At 48.5% G+C, this 12,488-nt stretch overlaps 1 protein-coding gene across 1 annotated transcript; it reads left to right on the top strand.

The window, feature by feature from the left end:
• Nucleotides 1-2,498: 2,498 nt before the first annotated feature.
• Nucleotides 2,499-9,041, top strand: TSLP (thymic stromal lymphopoietin). The gene is made up of 5 exons (XM_072735164.1): nucleotides 2,499-2,810; nucleotides 4,097-4,270; nucleotides 5,213-5,257; nucleotides 6,045-6,179; nucleotides 8,221-9,041. Exons 1-5 carry the CDS (start codon nucleotides 2,499-2,501, stop codon nucleotides 8,335-8,337), a joined length of 783 nt encoding a protein of 260 aa, XP_072591265.1. The 3' UTR covers nucleotides 8,338-9,041.
• Nucleotides 9,042-12,488: the final 3,447 nt, after the last annotated feature.

The raw sequence follows: 12,488 nt of genomic DNA, 5'->3' as shown, positions 1-12,488 counted from the left end.
GGAGCCTGATATGGGATTCGATCCCGGGTCTCCAGAATCGCGCCCTGGGCCAAAGGCAGGCGCCAAACCGCTGCGCCACCCAGGGATCCCGCTTAATGCAAAATTAATGGGTGAATGGACATGTGCCAGAGTCATCACAAATCATACACTTCACATCACATAAACACTGCACCTGACTGTGACCAATGAAGGGAGAATATAAAGAAAGAATGTTTACTTCTGCAAAGTGTGGTCCTTTCTGCATAAGTGTGTGAGAACCAAGAGTTGGAGTGATTATATGACCAGCACCCTGGAAAATCCATTGAAATCACTTTACTTCCAGACTCAACTACTGGAGAAAGTGCATTTTCACACTTCCTAAAATACTACCAAGCAAAGGTTGGTGTCATCCACTTTTCTTACTCCACAGAAGATCTCTCCCCTTTCATCAGTAACCTATATGACATCCTTTTCATTTTTTAAGTCCAATGACAACAGGCACTAATAAAGTAAAAAGTTTTAATTTAAAAAAAAGCACCTCTCTTTCCTGACAGCTTGGATCTATGTCTTCAAACACAGACTGAATTTTGCATGAGGACTAGACTACCTTAAATATTCAGGATTGTTATAAGAAGAGGAGGAAGAAAGTAAGTTTAAAAGGAGGCAGGGAAAGAATAAGAGTAAGAGAATGAAAAAGAAAGAGAACTATTATTAAAAACAATAACAAAAATACTAAGAAAAGAAATGAATGACAGATGTTTCTAGTGAAGGTAAGAGAAAAGAGCTGTGTAACTGGTCATTTTCTGGCCCAGTTCTTGGGTAATCTGAGTAATCAGAGTGCTGCAAATGAACTTGCTTCTGTTTCCTAACATAAGAAAGTCACCATTCTTGACCTAACCTAGTATTTCCCTAACTACACATAGAGATACTGCTCACACCTTCAGCATGTGAACAAATGGAAAGAGAAAAAAAAAAAACAGAAATTTATTCAGCCCACCAGGAATTTTCAAAGATTCCCTTATCCGAATGGTAGCCTTAGCAAGCCATCAATGGATACTAGCAGGAAGACAGCAAAATGTTAGAAAGATCTCTCTAGAGAGATTCTTTAATATGAAATAATTTGCTTCCTAACAATGACCTTCACAGAAGGGTAATGTACTTTAATTGAGGATTTATTGAGTATCTACTACATGCAGCGCAGAAGACCAACCCCTTTGGTGGCTATGATGACAACCACAGGCATAAGATCAATTGGCTTCCCCAACAAACTTGTAGGGCCTTCCTTCCCATTGTCTCCTTTGCAGTAGTTGCTTGGAAAATTGGAACCATTTTTGAGCTTGTCTTAATTCTCCAGTTTTTTTTTTTTTAATTCGAGTATAGCTGACACGTGGTGTTACATTGGTTTCAGGAGTACAACATAGTTATTTGAACCTTTGACTATATTCCCTGTGCTGTACCTTTTATTCTCATGACTTATTCATCCATAACTGGACTCCTGTATCTCCCACTCCCCTTCACCCTTAATTCTCTAGTTCATAATAATGTTTTTCTACAGCTTCTTGTACCCAATCCACACTTCCTTTAGTTCTTTGGTTTCTTTCTTTTGCCTTATCTTGATGGTTTCTTACCTTCTGATACCAGTACATGTACTCCAAGTCACTTCAAATGGTTTTGTTAAAGGTAAATGGATGTCGAACAAATCATTTATCGTAAAACATTTCTTGCTTCTAAAGAACTCAAAGTCTAATAAAAAAAATTACATCAAAAATATTATTGAAATATTACATCATGAATGGAGATCATAAAAGAGAAGCCCAAAATAAATATGTCGGGGATCCCTGGGTGGCTCAGCGGTTTAGTGCCTGCCTTCGGCCCAGGGCATGGTCCTGGAGACCCGGGATCAAGTCCGACGACGGGCTCCCTGCATGGAAAACCTGCTTCTCCCTCTGCCTGTGTTTCTGCCTCTGTGTGTGTGTGTGTCTCCCACGAATAAAAAAAATAAAATCTTAAAAAAAAAATAAGTATGTCTTAAAGGGGAGTGACACCACATCCAGGTGGGAGACCATTTTTGGAGATGTCCAGTGAAACCAGCGTCGAATGACAGGAGAATATCAACACCTGAGGGTGTGAGGCTGGGAAGAAGAAAGCTGAGGGTTTATGTGGAGCCTATTGAAGTTGGATACTATTTGGCAGAAGCCTAAGAGAATGAAGGAGCTAAGGCTGGAAAGACAGCTTGGAGTCCAGCAATTGGAGACGTCAAGGCAACTGGGAGCCTATCAAGAGTTTGTAAGCAGAAAAGTAATCTGATCAAAGTCATCTGAGAGCTCACATAATTACAGACAAGGAGATTGGGGGTCCTGGGCATAAGGGTTTAGCAGTGTGTGTAACAGGCAAAGAGATGACTTCCAGGATGCCTGAGGAGGAGGCACTCTGCATCATCTCTACAAAGACCCCCATGGATGCAAAGTTGTAAAAGAAGCAGCAAAGGGAGGGAGGCCACTCATTCACACCCTGGAGGAATGCAAGTGGAACCTCCAGGAAGGCTGCTTTCTTCTGCCCCTACTCCCATCCGCATAGCCCAGCCTAGTGAAGAAATCCGTCTGCAGCTCCTGCTTGCTGACCTCTTGCTTGCACCTCTGATGTCACAGCAGATGAATCAAGCTTTGGCATCGTCCCACAACACCCTGGGTGTTGACGGGGGCGAGGGGCAGCCAGATTTCTTTCCCAAAAGATGCTGCCATGACCCCCCAAAAATACAACCTTGGACTTGGAAGATTCCAGAAAAGCCCGTTTGTCAGTCATGGTTGAATCAGCAGCTTACTAGGACCCGGGTTAGAGCCCCGGGCTTTCTCCCGGGGGCCTAACCAGCGACTGGGGCCAGCTGCACCGGTGCAGCTGCTGAGCGCCTGCTGCGGGGAAAGCGCCCTTCTGGCCCGAATCCCCCCACCCCCACCCCCGCCGCTGTCCCCAAGCACCCCGTGGCCCGTGACCTTTGCCGGGACTCTCGCGGGGGCCCTGCCTCGGCGGCCCGGCCGATTCCTAGGAACTTCCCCAGGACCTGGGCTCCGCAGCGGGGGGGGGGGGGGGGGGGGGGGGGGGGGGCGAGGGAGGGTGGACATCCCCGGAGCCGCTGCACCGGCCTGTCGCTCCGACCCCGCTGGCGGGCTCCTCCGGGCGCCCCCCGACTCCCTCCGCTGGGCTCCAGCTCCCTCGGTCCGCGTAGACCCGCCGCCCGCCGCCCCGCGGTCCGCGCGCTGGACAGCACCCTCCGCCGCGCCCCGCCTGGAGCGCCCAGGAGTCTCTCGACCCCTGTAGCACGTGCTAGGAGAGACCGCAGCCCCCAAGGGACCCCCAGTCACCCAAGAGCAGGCGCGCCTCGCCCCAAGATTGGTAAGGGCGGAGAGAACCAGCTGGACGTGGCCCAGAGAAGTGCTCAGGAGGCGCAGCAGGCGCGAGCATCCCTACCTGGCCCCTTGAAGTGTTTTCTAACCACGACAAAGGGGCTTAGCCATGGAAGTGGCCCCGGAGGAGAAAGGACAGGTACCTGTTTCCTAAAGCAGCTTCAGGTACAAGAGAGGGGCTTAGCCATGGAAGTGGCCCCAGAGGAGAAAGGACAGGTACCTGTTTCCTAAAGCAGCTTCAGGTACAAGAAAGGGGCTTAGCCATGGAAGTGGCCCCAGAGGAGAAAGATACAGGTATCTGTTTCCTAAAGCACCTCCAGGTACATATCAATGGTTTAGGGCCAAGATAAAAGGAGGAAGGTGAGGGAAATTCCTGATGATTTTACCAATGTGAAAATGCCACAGATTTGGCTAGTTCTATCTTTTCTTTCATGTAATCAATTGAGAATTCTATAAAGAAAGGGAATGACATCAAGGAAAATCATTGGCCTAGAAGAAAAGAGCCCGTAGGCGTTTAGGTGTTATATATGTGGAGCCAGAAAGCTCTGGAGCATCAGGGAGACTCCAACTTAAGGCAACAGCATGGGTAAATATGGGCTTCAGGAGGCAAAGAGTGGTGTCTGGGCACACACCCCTAAGGCAGGCCTCGCAGATCTAGGGGTGATGCAGGGCGGTTGGAAAGTTTCATGTGAAACTGGAGTTGAACTGGGTTTCAGAGTGTATTGCCTGATGCCTTATTATCTGTTCTGTCAGTGTTTTTCAGGAAGATCTTCGTCTTGCAGCTGGTAGGGCTGGTGCTAACCTACAATTTCATTGACTGTGACTTTGAGAAGATTAGACGGAAGTATCAGGAAGTCATTTACCAAGCCCTGGAGAAATACATGGATGGGGTAAGTGAATTAAACATTAAACATTTTTTAAAGATTATATTTATTCATGATAGACATAGAGAGGGAGAGAGAGAGAGAGAGAGGCAGAGACACAGGCAGAGGGAGAGGCAGGCTCCACGTGGGGAGCCTGACGTGGGATTCCATCCTGGAACTCCAGGATCACGCCCTGGGCCAAAGGCAGGCGCTAAACCGCTGAGCCTCCCAGGGATCCCCGAATAAACATTTTTTTAAAAAACAAATGTGTTTTCATCAAAAGAACGGGTATACACAAATATAAACTACAATCTAATTTTTAAGGAAAGAAAAATAATCTGGAAAAAGATCGCGGCCTAGCATTCTGTCAAAAACTTTTTTACAAGTGACACTTAAATATATTGGCCTCTCAAAGGACGACCTAGAAATCGGTGCACATGAGGTGTGCAGATATTGATGAGGAGCAATAGTGACAGATAACACATATCCAGGTGTGTTTTCTGGGCCCCAGCGCTGCTCCCCCAGGTGCAGGAGAGAAGACCGTGGGTGAGGGCCGGAGAGAAAAGGGAGGGTAAAAAAAAGAGGGAATTCCTGTGAGCCAAGCCCTGGCCAGGGATCGCAGCCCTGGGTTTCTAGTGTTCCAGAAGCCTCGGACTGCCGTTATGGGATACGGTGCGCTTCAGAGTTTTAATAGACAGCAGCGATCATTTTCCCCGATTATTGGTTTCTGGATGGGGCACGCATGTGAATGCACCGGTGGCCACGAGGCAGGAGGCCTCCCGGCTCCCCGGTGCCGTCGGACGGCGGCCAGCGTGCCCGGGGCGCTGGGGAGGGCGCTGTGGGCCTGGCGTCCCGGGCCCTTCCCACCGCCACGCGCGGAGGCACCGCGACGCCGGGGGGCGCGGGCGGCGGCCTCGCCAGGGACCCGGCGCCTGACCCGCGTGCCGCACACGCTTCTCCTTCCTGCAGACCAGGAGCACGGAGTTCAGCCACGCCGTGTACTGCGCGGACCCGGTGAGCGGGCGGGCTGCGCGGGCGGCGGGGGGCGGGCCGCGGGGGCACGGGCGGGGCGGGCCGCGGGGGGCGGGGCGGGCCGCGGGGGGCGGGGCGGGCCGCGGGGGGCGGGGCGGGCCGCGGGGGGCGGGGCGGGCCGCGGGGGGCGGGGCGGGCCGCGGGGGGCGGGGCGGGGCCGGCCGGGCGCTGAGTCCTGCGGCGGTCGGGGAGGGCGGGCGGAGCGGGCGCCGAGGGCGGGGAGCGGGGAGGGGCGCGGGGCGGGCGGGGACCAGGGACCAGGCTTGGAGCAAGGAGGGGCAGGGGGGGAGCGAGGAGGGGCGCGGAGCGGGAGGGGCGCGGGGAGCGGGCGGGCACCGGGGACCCACCCGGCGCGGAGCAGGGGGGAGCGGGGAGGGGCGCCAAGGGGCGGGGCCCGGGGAGCGGGCGCGGAGCAGGGGGGAGCGGGGAGGGGCGCCAAGGGGCGGGGCCCGGGGAGCGGGCGCGGAGCAGGGGGGAGCGGGGAGGGGCGCCAGGGGGCGGGGCCCGGGGAGCGGGCGCGGAGCAGGGGGGAGCGGGGAGGGGCGCCAAGGGGCGGGGCCCGGGGAGCGGGCGCGGAGCAGGGGCGCCCCTGCGGCGGAAGCGCGGTCTGGGCGCGGCGGGTGGGCTGCCGCGGGGAGCGGGGAGCGGGAACGGGCGCGGAGCGAGCCCCGCGCCGCTCCCTGCCGCTCCGGCCGTGCCCCCCGCGCCCCCACCGGTCTCCCGCCGACCGCCGCTCTCGCCCCCGCCGGGCCCCGCCCGCGCCCCGCAGCCCGACTGCCTGGCCAGGATCGAGCGGCTCACCCTGCACCGCATCCGCGGCTGCGCGTCGGGCGCCCGGGAGGCCTTCGCCGAGGGGACGGTCGCCGCGCTCGCCGCCGAGTGCCCGGGCTACGCCGCAGCGCCGGTAAGCCGCGGGCCGCGGGTCGCGCTGGGGCCTGGGCCGGGGCCGTAGGAGCCCGAGGCCCCCTGCAGGAGCAGGCCAGCGGGCGACAGCTGGCAACCAGCCCCTGGCTCGCGCGGGGACCCACACCACCTGTTTCGGGGCTTCCGAGTCTTTCGGCAGAATTAGAATTCTGAACCTCGGGCAGCGTCTCAGGCTGTCCTCAGCGAGCCGCCTACCTCCCGGCCGCCCGAGCCGGAGAGGGTGATCGTCCAAAATGCTGCCTCCCAAGGACCCAACCTTGCACGGGCCCCTAATGCCATCCTTACCCGCTGCACGCCTCGAGCGGCATTGCTTGGGTTTATCACCGACAATGCGTGCTGCTTTCTTACAATGTTAGATGATACATCAAGTCTCTACCCACACCTGCTTACTTTCTGGTACGGCTGGCTCTTTGCACAATGGATTTTTGCACACGCAGTTACCTGCCTCTGAATGGATGTGTAGCTTTAACTAGAAATAGTAGTGCGGAGTTAGGAGCAGGAAGTCTGCAGAAGGTCTGGCCTGACTTTGAATCCTAGCCCCCAAACTTTTTTTTTTTTTTTAAAGATTTTATTTATTCATGAGAGACACGGAGAGAGGCAGAGACACAGGCAGAGGGAGAAGCAGGCTCCCTAGGGTATCCAACCTGCCGGATCCCGCTCCGAGCCAAAGGCAGACACTTAACCGCTGAGCCACACCCAGGCATCCCTGGCTCCCAAACTTCTAACTTGACATCTATATGTTCAATTTCATCTGCAAAACGAGGGTCATAATAGCAAGTCCCATATAGTGTTTATGTGGATTCAATGAGTCAATAGACGTAAAAGTACCTAAGGTAGTGCCTGGCAACATAACAAGTATTCGGTAAATATTTCCATAGGCAAGCAAAATAGGGCATTTATCTCTCTGATGACAAATTTTAAAAAGACAAAAGAGACGTGAGGATATGCATGATTACTGCCTATTAACGGGTGACTTTTCTCAGTCACTATTTTAGGGATTGAAGATTGAGCCATATGGCCCATCTGGATAGGGCTTGAGTTAAGCACTCAATACCCAACAGCCATATAAAAAAGCCTGTTTGGATCAATGCCTTCTATCAGAGATCCTGACAAATCTACAAATGGCCATAGTAGCATTAGTCTATGAAAGAAGAGTATAGAAGACAGTCTAGATCAGGTTCTGGACAGCATGTGATAAAGAGAAAGTCTCAGTAATTTATTTCAGCCCTCTCCTGAGCGCAAAGGGAGAGCCTAAGACCAATAATACTCAGGACTCAGCACATTTAAGATTATAAGATTTTTGTTTAGTAACCTGATGAATTTGATTGCTCTGAACACTGTGTTTCTAGAAGGCCTACTCTGCTGCTACCCAAGAGTAATTCAGCTGAAGGAATAGGTAGGAAGATTATCACAATCTTTTCTTTTTTTTTTTTTTAAGTTTAGACTCCACCTTAGTCTTGGGCACATGTGGGTGGTAGGCGATGGGAGGGACAGAAAGCAGGAGCACTTGGGGTCCAAATTATAGTCTACTGAATTATATCCATGAAGAGGTATATACACCCTGTTTGGCAAGAACTTACGATCTTGTCAGGGAGATCATGAAACCATTAACTGAGTCATTTATTTAGCCAATCAGTAAATATTCAATGCTTCCCATGTAAAAGACATGCTCAGCACTACAGGGAATATCCATGATGCAATAGTAAAAACAGCACGTAAGTGAGAGCCCCGTTAAGTGAAACACACTCTGAAGCACCAGAAGAGTTTCCAAAAGAAAATTCTGAGCAATTAGCAGAGGCCTTGTAACAGAGGTGGAACTTGGCCCACCTCTGGCGGTAGATGAGGTAGATGGGTGAAGAGATGGCAGGGCTTCCTCTGGAGAAAGCACACTGGAGCAGCGGGGGAGCAGGTGTTCAGGGGACACGCTCGCTGAGAGATTGATTTGCATAAAGAAGACCCTGCCATTCAAGGGCTTGTTAAAGGTAGTGACAGTCCTGATGATTGATTCTCCTATTCCACAGATAAATAATACCCAGGCAAAGAAGAAAAGAAAAAAAAGAGAAGTCACAGCAAATAAATGCCAGGAACAAGTCGCACACTTAATAGGACTGTGGCGTCGTTTCAGTCGCATTTCATAGAAACAAAATACACCTTCCTTAAGGCTATATTTCACAGCAACAGAATAAATCATCTTTTATTAGGTAGATGTAATGTTAACTCTGTGACACCTGAAAGACCACCGATGTTTATTTTTTCATTGCGGTAGGGTTTCTTAACTTATTTTTGTAAGCTTTTATTGTTTGATGTACACATATAAGGCAGGGGAAATACTACCCCTCAAATGGAGGGGGAGACTCTTGTAGGGGTGATGCCTGGGGCACTGACCGTGTGTCAGTTTTCGGCTGCAACTGCAAAAGCCTTTACTTCAAGGGAAGAAACTAAATGTGTAGTAGGAGGGGAAAGGAGAAGGTCAAGGAAGGAAAAGTTTATAAAGGCAGGTGCTGCTTCTACATGTACTGATGCTTCTCGTGTTCTCATTCCAAAAGTATACAAAAGAAGAAAATAAAAGCAAAAGGGGGTGCACAAAAAAGTTGTATGTATAATGAAGCAATTTGTAAGAATTTCCAAGCAAAATATTGTGGGCATATTGTAAATCAAGTTCTAAAAATTATCTGACAAGAGTGATATGCAAATAGATCCTAAAGAAGTGCCTTTGTTAAAGCTAAAATATATATATTTTTAAATTTATGGAATATATTTTTAACTTATTTGTAAGCACTTTTTAAAAATGTACATATTACTTTGTAATTGACACTACATATTTCTTAATAAAACAGTTCTCAAATTAGCTTCTTACAAATGGTCTTTTTGATGTAGTTTGTAGACAGTCTCACACCATTTTCTGAGGGGCATCACTTTTCTTCAGTTCTTTTTTTTGTGGTCTAGCTTTAATTTTAATTTGTTCTAATTAAAAATGTTCTTTATGGAGGTATAATTGACATATAATATTATATCAGTTTCAAGTATAAGCACAGTGAATCTGTATTTGTGTGTACTGCAAAATGATCAGCACACTAAGTCTGGTCACTGTCTGCCAACGTACACAGTTAGGGACTTTTTTCTTGCGGTGATTTTTTTTTCTTCAGTTCTTTGCAGCCCCCTGGCTACTCCCCGCTTGCTTTGTGGCTTGGTCCTGCCCTTTGGAGAGAATATTAGGGGATAGGTGGCTTCCAGATGCATCCCAGTGTCCTTTCTCCTAAATTGTGCCTTTAGTCCTCTCTCCCCGTTTAATGTCCCCCACATCTAGAAGAGACAGTGGAGTCTAAGGTCAACAATGCCAAATGCTTTCTCCTATTCTGGAATGCCTGCTGCACCCTATCAATCACCTTCCAGGGGGAGGGGCCGCCCCAGCCCGGGAGCCCAGGCCAAAATAGAGCAGAGAGCAGTAGTTATTTGTTGAATTTTTCCTGGGGTGGGGGGGGGGGGGGAAACTTGTCCCTGACCACTGCCAGGAGGGCTGATGCTCACAGAAGAGGAGAGGTTTAAGGTCCCTAAATCCATCTTAACCTGCCAACAGGTAAAAGGAAGCCTACTTACATTAGGTATCCATAATGCATTTACGGAGCACCTACTGTGTGCCATGCCTTCAGCCAAGTACCAGGGATACAAAAGTAGATAGAACACAGCTTTCACCCAGGGAAGCTGAGAGTGTTATTCAATAGGCAGTTCCCTTGGCCCTGAGGGACTTTTCTTTGCCTTCTTTCCAAAGTCAAGTCCTTCAAAGAAAGACCGAGCAGGGGGCCCTAAATGCCACATAAGAGAAACTCCTTTGGGTCTAGTGAAGGCTAGTTGGTACTCATTAATTTCCAAAGTACAAGGTGGGGAAACAGATGGCAGTTTAAGTCCATTAACCCCATTTTACTAGGGGTTAACTGATGAGATTTTAGTAACCCATGGAAAGAAATGCTTTCAGAATTTTTCTCAAGGTTTTTTCCAATCCCCTTATGAACAGAGAGGAGTGAAGAACTGAGGATAGATGAGGCCGCTCACAGTCATCCGATTGAATGCAGTTTCTTTGAGTTTTCTGCTTTATCTTTAAAATCCTGGGTGATTTATATATTTTATTTTTCTATGTTTTAATATAAAAATAATCATTTAAATTACTATCAATAAAAGTAATGTGCAAGAAGACACGCCACATTAATCTACTAAGAGCTTTTCCAAATATAAAGAAAGTGTGGCAGATGTGCCTACTTTTTAATTTTTTTTTATGTGTCTACTTTTGAAATGCACTGAGGTTTCCCGGGTGGATTCATATACAGTCAGTTTTATTTCCGTGGTCAGTGGAAAGTAGGTTGCAAATTGTGGTTTAAGCATATACCTACTGGGGATCCTTTGTTAATCAGGCTGTTGACATCATCTGGATCCTCATCTCATGAGCTGGAAACAACCATGTCACAGCAATTGCAGGTGGCAGTTACTCTATGATCATCTTTCAGATGAAGCTGTGGATGGCAGAGAAATAAGATGGAAAGGACCTGAGGCTTCAGGTGTACAATTGAATGGGCAGATCAACCAAACTTGAAGTTCACCCTGTTTCTTCATTTGCCGTTGTGGGAGCTAGCTGAGTTGAGTAAAGGTTTTGTTTCCTCTTTGGTTTTGAACCTGTGTGGTTATTGTTACTTCTTGCTGAAAGATGCAATTTATCCAAATGCAGACAAGAGATAAGTGAGGCTTTGGTTTAAGGAATAATTTGAATTGAGGTGGGAGGTAGGAGGTGGTGAGTATCATGGGGAGCAAAGCCTCCTCCTCCGTGACCTGGGATGGGAGGGGTGGTATGAGACAAGTTTGCATGTGAGAGGATACCTCTCTTTAGCATATTTCATCTTGCTTCCTCTAAACAAGTCTCTTTTTGCCTTGGAGAGCATAGCCAAGCTGCTACTTTTCCAGAATGTGCCCACTGGTGCACTGCTTTTGGGAACCTGTTCCTCCCCTTCTATTCTCCGTTCCACTATTTAAGCTTCTTCTGAGGAAGGAGACAGTAAGGGATTTCAGATTGTGTTGAGGATGAATTTAGACTGTTTGGAGCAGATATCTTGGATAGGAAAATTGGTGGAGTCATTGGGAGTAAATAGATCACATGGATGTGGACTTTGAGGAAGACCTGGTGAAATCTTAGGAGTATGGCTCACACTTAATCCTGAAACAATATCTAATACATAGTGGATTCTCAGTAAATATGCCAGGTAAATGAATACATGAATTAAACTGAAATTGAAAGTTAAATACCTGTGTCCCAAGAACAAACTGTTCCTTAAAGGCTGTCATGTATCAGAAATGGAACTGGCGGTGGCAGCAGCTATCAGATAGATGAGCTATCTGGTGTCTGCCACTTGCTTTCTCTCCCCACCCCATTACTTCTGTATGTATCTAAAAGATAAAAAGAAAAAAATTATCATATTACAAAATGAATCAATGTTGTTGCAGTCTGCCTGTATTCTCCACAGGCTTTTTTTTTTTTTCTTAACAACCCTCCTCTATAAACTTCAAAGGCAAAGTCAGTCAATAGAGGTCTCCCTGGCTTCCCTCGTCAAGAATCACTACTCCACCCACACCAGTGGCACAGACTTGGGCCACACTGTTGTGCTGCTGCAATACATACCTACGTTGAGCACATCTACATTAAATTGACAATTAGTGCCAGTGAATGAAAACTAATATTGCAAGAGAAATTTGGAATCATGAATAATGTTGCCTTTGTAGGTGATGTGCTTGCTCGTACTGAGTCAGAACACAACATCACATTGTTAAAATAAAGTAGCATTTTATTTTCAACTGTTGAGAACATTCAACTGTTCTTAACCAGTTGGTATGAAAAAACGCCTACTGCAAAAGTATTTTCTCAGTTTTCCATAAATAGTGTTAATTTTAACATTCTTTTAGGGGCGCCTGGGTGGTTCAGTCTGATTTTGGCTCACGTCGTGACCTCAGGGTCAAAAGATGGAGCCCTGCATCAGGCTCCATGATCAATGCAGTCTGCTTGAGATTCTCTCTCTCTCTCTCTCCCTCTCCCTCTACTTCTCCCCCAGGTCATGCTTGCTCATGTGCTCACACTCTCTCTCTCTCAAATACATACATACATACACACATACATAAAATCTTTTAAAAATATATGAATTTTTTACTAGAAAAAGAGAAATCATATTCAACTCTATTTCTGCAAGTTAAATTGACCTCTATAGCTCATCTCTGTGTTGCTAATGCTAACTAATAAAACCTCAGAGTCTAG

This window comes from Vulpes vulpes, chromosome 14 (assembly GCF_048418805.1).
Source record: "Vulpes vulpes isolate BD-2025 chromosome 14, VulVul3, whole genome shotgun sequence".
NCBI classification, from domain to species: domain Eukaryota; kingdom Metazoa; phylum Chordata; class Mammalia; order Carnivora; family Canidae; genus Vulpes; species Vulpes vulpes.
This window is presented reverse-complemented; position numbering and strand designations above follow the sequence as displayed.

Bases quoted from the DNA above. Each gene is read 5' to 3' on its own strand.
- TSLP (XM_072735164.1), top strand. From the start codon at position 2,499: ATGCAAGTGGAACCTCCAGGAAGGCTGCTTTCTTCTGCCCCTACTCCC. The intron at 2,811-4,096 runs GTTAGAGCCCCG...ACTGGGTTTCAG, and splicing joins AGCAGCTTACTAGGACCCGG to AGTGTATTGCCTGATGCCTT. The intron at 5,258-6,044 runs GTGAGCGGGCGG...CGCGCCCCGCAG, and splicing joins CCGTGTACTGCGCGGACCCG to CCCGACTGCCTGGCCAGGAT.